This window comes from Leguminivora glycinivorella, chromosome 23, assembly GCF_023078275.1.
Source record: "Leguminivora glycinivorella isolate SPB_JAAS2020 chromosome 23, LegGlyc_1.1, whole genome shotgun sequence".
Taxonomy (NCBI): domain Eukaryota; kingdom Metazoa; phylum Arthropoda; class Insecta; order Lepidoptera; family Tortricidae; genus Leguminivora; species Leguminivora glycinivorella.
Window position 1 is genome coordinate 11,955,480 of NC_062993.1, and position 9,591 is coordinate 11,965,070.

The window sequence follows — 9,591 nt, forward strand, 5'->3', positions numbered from 1 at the left end:
GGAAAGGGAAATGTTAAAAAAAAAACAGTTTTATTAACATGTTTAATTGATTTAATTAAAAACATATGCATTTATTGAGTTCATTCAGTTGATGACGATCATTTGTTGACTTTTAAATAAATACAGAGTGTTGGTGTCTAAATAAAATATTTAAATCCTCTTTTCGGCCCTGTTTGCATTCTCTCAAGTATCGTTAAAATTATTTGATTTATTATATAAGTTTAACGTGTCTGTGTGTCTGTCTGTTTGTTTGTCCGTATGTGTGTCTATTTGTGACATCGTAGCTCCCGAACCGATTTAGATTTAGTTTTTCTTGTTTGAAAGCTAAATTAGTCAGCCATGTTCTTAGCCATGTTTCATGAAAAATTGGTCCACTTAGTCCACTATGTCGGGGTTTTTGTCAAAAGTTTTATTTTGTGATTAGGTTATTTGAGGTAATGACTGTTTATTTGCCATTCAAATATAAAAAAAATATTCAGCCGACGTTTGTCAAATCTCCCGAGTCAGCGATATACATGTCTGTTAGGAAAGAATTATTTGACATCTGGGTATAGGCCAAATCTGAAAATAAATTATCAATAAAATAAGAGTAAGTAAGTAAGTAAGTAAGTAAATATTCTTTTCAGTACAGATGGTGTTTTTTTACGCACTAGTACGAGAAGTGGTTCATTATATAACAGGTCGAAACTTCGGAGGCTCATCTGTACTGAAAAACGTCGTACGATGCACGTGCAAAAAGGAAATTGGTAACTCGTGTCGATTTAAAACACTCCCTTCGGTCGTGTTTTAATTTATCGCCACTCGTTTGGAACTTCCTTTTTTACGCACTTGTATCGTAATGTACTATTATTGCACCACAAGGATAACAGATTACAAATAGCAGACAAAGAGTTGAAAGAATCGCGGTTATTTTCATTACGCCGTGGTTTTCGTGGACGACGATCGCGCGACCATCGCGTCGCATCGCATCGCATCGCCTATCATCGATACTTCAGAGGCTAAGGAGCTAAAATGCTAAAATGGAAAGGAGCCCCGCTTTCAGTTTGGGAACGTTGTTAACGTTGTGAACAGTGTTATTTCTTAAATATCTATCGATGGTCAAGAAGCTCCTGAATAGCTGAAGGATCTTAGGATCGTAGGGATTGCACAAAAGATCCCGATGGGTCGAAGTGTATCCGGAAGGGCCCCCGCAGATTTAAGATAAGATAAGCCCGATAAATCTTTATCGAAAAAAAATGTCCATTCAGAACAACTCAGTTAAAAGATATTGCGAAAAAAATCTTTAAAATCGAGGTTCCGCTCTCGACTGTTTCCTCCTTCAAAACTTAATCAATCGTGACGAAATTTGAGAATCTGAAAAACAATGAAATTATCTGTGTCACACCGTTTAGTTTTTTTGCTAATGGTTACCAATTTTGAATACCACACCTCTTTTGCGCCATAATCAATTAGGCCGTTTTTGGGAATTTTTTTATGGGCTCTAGCGACTTTAAAAATAATACATACATACATACATATAATCACGCCTATATCCCATAAAGGGGTAGGCAGAGCACATGAACTCCTAAGTTTCAGTGCCACTCTTGGCAAAAAGGGGTTGAAAGAAATCCAAATTGTGACATTGCAAAATGAATTGTGAATTTAAAAATAATAATATAAAAAAAATCAAAACGGTCCAACACAGACAAAAATAATAATATTCTGTGTTGAAAAAAGCAGTGTTGTATCTTCAAAAACCAGGGAGGAAATAGTCGAGAGCGTTTGTATGGAGAATTGACCCCTACTGTATCGTTTTCATCGACGTCGCCCACCTAAGACACTTCCATAGAGGTCGAAGGTTTGATTTCGTCGCGCCGCGTCGCGTCGCGTCGCCGTCGCGTCGCGTCGCCGTCGCGTGCCCGTCGTCCACGTAACGTCTGTCTTGCGTGGGCGACCGTCGCCGTCGCGTCTCATACTTCCATATCGATAAGGTTTAATTTCGTATGCGTCGCATCGCCCGACCATCGCGCGACCGTCGCCCACGCAAGCCACGGCGTAAGCGATGATGGCGTTAGACATATGACCGAATGTGATTACCTTTTTGATTTTTGTCGAGCTCACGATACTTCGACGCAATTACATGCATCATGATTACGTAAAACAGAAAAAAAGTAATTACGATTTAAATCTCGGTCAATGTGTCTTTCAATAAAATGTTACCTATTAGTACGGGGAGCATACCATAACATTAAAATAATATAATTTCTTTTTTATAATTATACTTACCTACGTAAATTTCTTTTTGTATGTCGATTTCGGTACAAATACCCATATAAGCAACTGACCAAATACCTGAAAATATATTTGAGTATAATTAATTACATGCCAGATATCTGAATTATACAGGGTGTAGTTTTTATAACCAACAATATTTTACGATGATGGGCTGGCTATGTAAAAAAAAAAGTAAAAAACACCTCGAAAGGTTGTCTGGCTCTGTCGCGCCAATACGCAAGAGCGATAGAGATATAGATATCTACGAGCGTTTCGTTTCGTGAGCGTTTATGCCATTCGGCTACGTATTCGGACATTACACTAACTCTCGATGCAGCGATGCGTGCTTGGTGGCGAAAAATTATTAAAATTTTGAAGAAAATTCTAAATACTTATTTGCCGATTATAAAAATTATACTGTATCCGTGGTTCTCGTCATAAAATAGCACCAAAGTCCTGCCCTGCCTGTGTTTCCGCATGAGTACAATCCAGGTCTCTTTAAAGCAAAAGTAAATAAGTATCTCATAGGTAAGCGTGCTCCACTGTAGACCGCATCATCACTTACCATCAGGTGTGATCGTGGTCAAACGACTACCTATTCATACCAAAAAAAAACAATATACTATAAAAATTACCATCGTATCTACCGACACAGTTATGGAACTCCAGAGCACAGTAGTTGGGAAAGCTGTAGTATTGATAATAAAGCGTCCGAGCACATACAGCTCCCGTACTGAAATAAAAGAAATATAGTTTATTTACATATAAAAAATACATTCTCTACGACAATATTTTTACAATCCTTACTAATATTATAAATGGGAAAGTGTGTGTGTCTGTTTGTTTGTCCGTCTTTCACGGCAAAACGGAGCTACGAATTGACGTGATTCTTGAAGTGGATATACTTGACGTGTGTGAAGTGGAGATACGTGCTCGTGTGAAGTTCCGTCAAAATCCCTCGGATAGTAATCGCGAAAAGTATCAATCATTGCGTAACCGTTGCAACAAGGTCTGTAGGGAGTCAAAGCGTCGGTATATACACCGTTCTATTGAGGAGTGTCCCCCTGCTAAGTTGTGGAAGTTTTTAAAATCACTTGGAGTGGGCAAAACTCAATCTTTTGGTTTAAGTTCTCTTGACGTAAATGGTCTTAACCAATATTTCAGTACGTCGCCGGTTGTTCTAGATCCTATAGTCAAATGCTCTACCTTATCTCTTCTTGCTGCTATCACTAGTAACCCTAACTTAGAACCTTTTGATGTCGGCTTCATTACTTCACAAGAGACTCTTAAAATCTTGAAATCTATTAGCACGAAGGCCGTCGGTGACGATAACCTCAGCGTGGACATGCTTATGCTCGTGGCGGATTTCATCTCCCCCATAATTACGAATATAATAAATTTTTCCTTATCCTCCGGCACGTTTCCTGCATCCTGGAAGTATGCCCATGTTATCCCTCTCCCTAAAATATCCAATCCTGCATCTTTCTCCCAATACCGTCCTATTTCTATTCTCCCTATATTATCTAAAATTATTGAGCATCATGTAAACCGTCGTCTCCTATCTTATCTTAATAAAAATTCTCTTTTTAATCCCCTACAATCAGGGTTTCGTCCCGGTCATAGCACAGTTACTGCTCTGGTGAAAGTCACCGACGACATTCGGTTTAATATAGAATCCAAAAAACTTACTGTCCTTGTCCTCCTTGATTTCAGTAGCGCTTTTAACACGGTAGACTTTGACATCCTTTTAGGCATATTAAAAACTCTTAGTATTTCCGAAACTTCATTGTCCTGGTTCCGCAGCTACCTTTATGGCAGACGCCAGCGTGTGAAAACAGATGATGATTTGTCCAACTGGTGCGAGCTCTCCGCTGGTGTTCCGCAGGGGGGGATTCTTTCACCAATTTTATTTTCCATTTTTATCAACGGTATCACTAGTGCACTTAAGTCATCATACCATCTTTACGCAGACGACCTACAGATTTATGCAGCGGCTGGCTTAGACGATCTTCCCTCGCTAATTCATCAAGTGAATTGTGACCTAGAGTCCATACGGGATTGGGCGAGCAGATTTGGGCTCAAAATTAATGTTCTTAAGTCACAGGCGATAGTCATTGGCAGCCCTTACTTCGTAAGCAAGCTCTCAGACATGGTGATACCTGAAATTTTGTTTGATGGGTGCACTATCCCTCTCTCCTCTACTGTTCGAAATTTAGGTATCACCATGGATCAGACGCTGTCTTGGGCTCCTCATATTGCTGAAGTGAGTAAAGGTATTTTTGGTTCCCTTCATTCTCTTCGTCGATTGCAGAATTTCCTCCCTTTCCATACCAAGTTGACTCTTGCACGATCTCTCTTGCTACCCCTTCTTGACTACGGTGACGTTGCATTAGTTGATCTCAACGAGGAATTGCTGGACAAGCTCGAGCGATTACAGAATGTTTGCATCCGGTACATATTTGGCCTCCGCAAATATGACCACATTTCTGATTTTCGCTCCCAGCTCGGGTGGTTGCCGATCCGCCGACGTAGAGATGTGCGTGTTCTGTCCTTACTTTACAACGTACTTTATAACCCCTGTTCTCCTTCTTACCTTACCGAGAGATTTAAGTATCTGGCTGAGGGCAGTGAACACCGTTTACGTTCAAGTGCGAATCTCACGCTTGCTATTCCTATGAATAATACACGTACGTACGCAAAATCATTCACGGTGCGCGCTGTGAAATTGTGGAATGAGGTGCCTCTGTCGCTCAAACGGTCTCAGTCTGTGACATCACTCAAGGTGAATCTGAAGAAACTTTGGCTTTCTGAACAAGTATGATAATGGTTGGGAATTTTATATATATATTATGTATGTATTGATATATTTATATATTGGTTAGGTACTTATTTTGTATTTTATTTATGTAGTCTAGTATGTAATTTATTTAATAGTGTCATTTTGTATTTATGTAGTTTATATAATTAGCAATATTTTGGATTACTTTTGACCTTTATTGTACTCCTGTAAGTTTGTCTATCTTACGTACTGGAACGATCCTCTCATCTTCTCCAAGGTTAGCTGGAAGAGATCCCTTATAGGGATAAGCTCGCCTTTGTATCTCTATTCCTACAAATTGTATATAAACTGTTGTACACAATAAAGTGATTACTACTACTACTACTACTACTTGAAGGGACGGAGAGTGACATAGGCTACTTTTGTCTCTTTCTAACCCCCCACTTCCCTAAAATGGGGGGGGGGGGGGGGGGGTAGAACTACTAACAAAATATAAGCATACAGTGTGTTTGTGTTACTACCAGCAAGTGGGATTTTTTTAACGGACACGCGACGGCGATGCGATGCGATACGGCGCGACGAAAATATTCGATCTCTTTAGAAGTGTCTTGGGTAGGCGACGTAGATGAACTATGGATGATAGGCGATGCGATGCGACGGCATAATATTTATTATTTATTTATTTATGTATTATGGGGGGACGCCGGTCTCCTAGCGGTAAGACCGTGCGACTTACGATCCGGAGGTCGCGGGTTCGAACCCCGGCTCGTACCAATGAGTTTTTCGAAACTTATGTGCGAAACGTCATTTTTATATTTGCCTGTCGCTTTCCGGTGAAGGAAAACATCCCTTTTGGTTGGAAGATCAGATGGCAGTCGCTTTCTTAAAACTAGTTCCTAAATCTTGGGATTAGTTGTCAAAGCAGACCCCAGGCTCCCGTGAGCCGTGGCAAATGCCGGGAGAACGCAAGCAGGATGATGATTTATTCATGTATTATGTCGTTAATACTTACGCGTACGCCCTCATACAACGGATTCTCTCGTAGTCGCAACGCTCATGGGTTACGTTCCAATATAGTTTCGTATTTGCTTGGTCTTCGCCGCTGATAAATAAAAAAAAAACACCAATTTAATGTGTTAAACTAAACAAGACCTTGATGATGACGATGTCAAGCTTACGCTAAGCGATGAAGTTAGCTCTTCGGTCTCCGGTGGCGTCTCTTAGTTTCTTCGATAAGTCCTTGGAGAGACAGAACGCCAGGGCTGTGAGGTTACCTACAGCGGCAGGCGGCACTTTAAGCTGAGAGCGGGAGTGGCCATACTGTACGATAGTACTCTTTATTATGCTGTGCCTTAGTAGTGTTAACATCACAGGACTTTTTTATGAGGTGGCTAATATGGATTCACTGGGTTGCTATACCGAGATTCTGGCACCGCGCGGGATCTGTTTTACTACTGGGACGTTTTGTATAAGATTGCTGAGACAGATATAGAACGGATGATGTTGAATAGCTGGTGTATTGGCTAGGATAAGCGAGGAATCATTTTGGCTGAGAACATTACGATGGATTTCGGTTTTGTGTATATTTAAGTCGCGACTAGTTTCGAAGGTTTTGAACACAACTGACAAGGATCGATTGGAAGACGTGTTATCACCAGATTGGGTCGCGGCCTTCATGAGAACTTAAAAAATAAATACATTAATGTAAAAATACAACTATGACTAAAAATAAATACCTGTTAGCACTGAAAAAGACACAAAACATAATATTATATATAAAAACAAACGTCGGTCACTACACTGAGAGAAAATACAACCAGTTTTCATGTTCGTTCAACAAGTTTTTTGGTTAAAATAGCGCCTACGTGCTCTTTGGTTCAAACAACAAGCTACTTGTCATTTGAATCGTTGATTCAAATATATTGCCAAGTCGATTTTATAAAAACAACCTGACACATGTTGTTACATACGTTTGGCTGATTCAAACGGATACCGCAACAAATCGAACTTGTTAAATTCACAATGCAAATTTCTCTCAGTGTACCTCTCATACTTCTACATTCCATATACTATCTCTGACGGCTGCTAGGCCTTGGCTGCCCGTGGTTAAGTACTTTTATGGAGACCATATTTTACTTGAATAATGTAGAAACATCGGCAATTTTACAGCGGAATCAAATATTATATCAATCTCAAGCGAACTGAGTAGGAATTGGTAGGTACCCTGTATCTTGTTTTCGATAGCAGAAAATTCTGCGATATTATATTATATTACTGCGAAAAATTTTCTTGACTTCAAATACTATTTTATCTCTCTTTTGGCCTCAGAAATGCGTTGTTAACATCTTTCGGTTTCCTCATATCTCATGTTACATAATGTATACTCAATCCTTTCTGATATTACTTACACTTCATCGGCTCTGCCAATTTGTTTGGGTATGTGTTGAGTATTTGTGGTTGTGGGACTTGTGGTATTAGTGGCTGTGGTATTTATGGCGGGTCTAGTAGTTACGTTTTGAAGTACGCCCCTGTACGACCTTCTCATAATTATCTGTCAAGTTACAATAGACAGGGTGTAATGTTTATAACCAGCAATATTTAAGAAAGCGATCGTGAAGCAATAAAAACACTGTATATTAATTTCAAAAATTAACAATAATAATAAAATAACAAAGGTTTTAACTTAGAAACTGAAATAGATAGAGTCCGGCCAAGATAAGTCTGCAAATATTTTAATAGCCCCGCCTCTGCAAGGTTTGACTTTTAAATGAAATAGTATCTGCACTGGCGAGGCTGTGAAAATCGTTGCAAACTTAGCTTGGATTGGCTATACCATACACAAAAAAAATCTATTTGTTCCTTAGGTGGAAAAGCAATGATTAGGACGTTATCTGATTGATATTTTTTTAATACCTTGGCAAAGTGACAATCTTTCCTGTGATGATGTACTGGTGGGCATGTTGCTAGGCACCATACTGGAAGATAGTAACATCATTTTAGAGTATATTTGTAAGTTTTGTGTGACATGAACGAACCTGGCTTTTAGCGATTTTAATTCAAAGTTATGCTGTACTATACCAAAGAGGATCGAGTATTAAAGAGAGTTACTGTCAAAGTAAAATGTGTAATCACAGTGCATAGACTGCCATCTCTCGACACAGGCTTAAAACTTTTGAACCTCAGTTTTGACAATTTGGCCCATATTCTTAGCTTCATATGTTTTAAAATGTCAAATATTAATATTAGCGCCATCTAGCCGAGCGTACCCCAAAAGTGTATCGCCATCTAGCTCACCGTACCGTTTTCTGTATTGTTTTGGGGTACGTTTTTTTCTTAGACTCTTTATCTGTCTATACGAAGTTATATAGGTCTTTCACTATACCTACTACACGAGTACCTAGCGTAGTTCCATTTTCTTAAGTAATTATACATTTTTTATAACCGTCAATATTTTCTGGGATGGGGAAATATAAAAACGATAAATATAATATTTCGCTCAACCCCTTCATTGTGTCTCAAAAAAAGCTTTTAAGCGTGCGCACACATAACCGACCACATAGCGGTGACGTCATGTCACTTTTTATTGTTTTTGATTCTGTATCAGCTATATTATCACCTTCGTAAATATTGACGGTTATAAAAATTACACCCTGCATTAATTTGAAAAGGAAGACTTGGAAGTGTTGCCACGTTTTAATTTCAACTATTTCTTGTCGACCATCTCTCTTCACCAAGTGAGCTATCAGAAGCCCACCAAAAACTTGAAAATTTCTCCATATAATTATGTTTTTTATTACCGACGACCGGTCTGGCCTAGCGCGTAGTGACCCTGCCTGCTACGCCGCGGTCCCGGGTTCGAATCCCGGTAAGGGCATTTATTTGTGTGATGAGCACAGATATTTGTTCCTGAGTCATGGATGTTTTCTATGTATATAAGTATTTGTATATTATATATATCGTTGTCTGAGTACCTGCACCACAAGCCATCTTGAGCTTACCGTGGGGCTCAGTCAATCTGTGTAAGAATATCCTATAATATTTATCTATTTATTTATTACGCCTTGAGGTATACATACCATTTAAAACTTACATTGTGAACCAATAATAAGCAATAACCATAAATTCATTGTAGTACTCAAAATATAAAGAAATCACGTTTTATTCATGCTTATTTTTTCCTTTGAGAATGAATGTTTAATTATTATAGGCAAAGCATGTTTTCAATTTCATTGAAAATTAGGGATGGCAAAAATACATATCGTAAATTAGGGATAAAGATCATATTCAAAGATTGCCGACACCATCTTATTTCATAACGATACGATTTCGATTTTATCATTGGCAAAAGTGATGTATTACCAAATGAGATAAGCAGAACACATGAAACTGCTTAAGTTTCAACACCACTGTAAGGTTGAAAGAAAACGAAATGGTGTCGATAAATTCATACTTCAATATAACTAGAAAAAATAAATAAATAAATATTGGGGACACCTTACACAGATCAACTTAGCCCCCAAACTAAGCAAAGCTTGTACTATGGGTGCTAAGCGACGATA

General features: G+C 38.7%; 1 protein-coding gene across 2 annotated transcripts; it reads right to left on the reverse strand.

The window, feature by feature from the left end:
• Window positions 1–303: 303 nt before the first annotated feature.
• On the reverse strand, window positions 304–9,216 carry LOC125238405. Of its 2 annotated transcripts, none has more exons than XM_048145731.1 (8): window positions 9,109–9,216; window positions 7,946–8,007; window positions 7,441–7,583; window positions 6,769–6,777; window positions 6,045–6,134; window positions 2,889–2,986; window positions 2,266–2,331; window positions 304–561 (listed from the first exon to the last, which is right to left on the reverse strand). In XM_048145731.1, the coding sequence occupies exons 3-8, from the start codon at window positions 7,575–7,577 to the stop codon at window positions 476–478; spliced, it is 486 nt and encodes a 161-aa protein (XP_048001688.1). In that variant the 5' UTR covers window positions 7,578–7,583; window positions 7,946–8,007; window positions 9,109–9,216; the 3' UTR covers window positions 304–475. The 2 variants fall into 2 exon arrangements, with proteins under 2 accessions (XP_048001688.1, XP_048001687.1); XM_048145730.1 differs by having other exon boundaries at window positions 9,123–9,213.
• Between the last annotated feature and the right edge of the window lie 375 nt (window positions 9,217–9,591).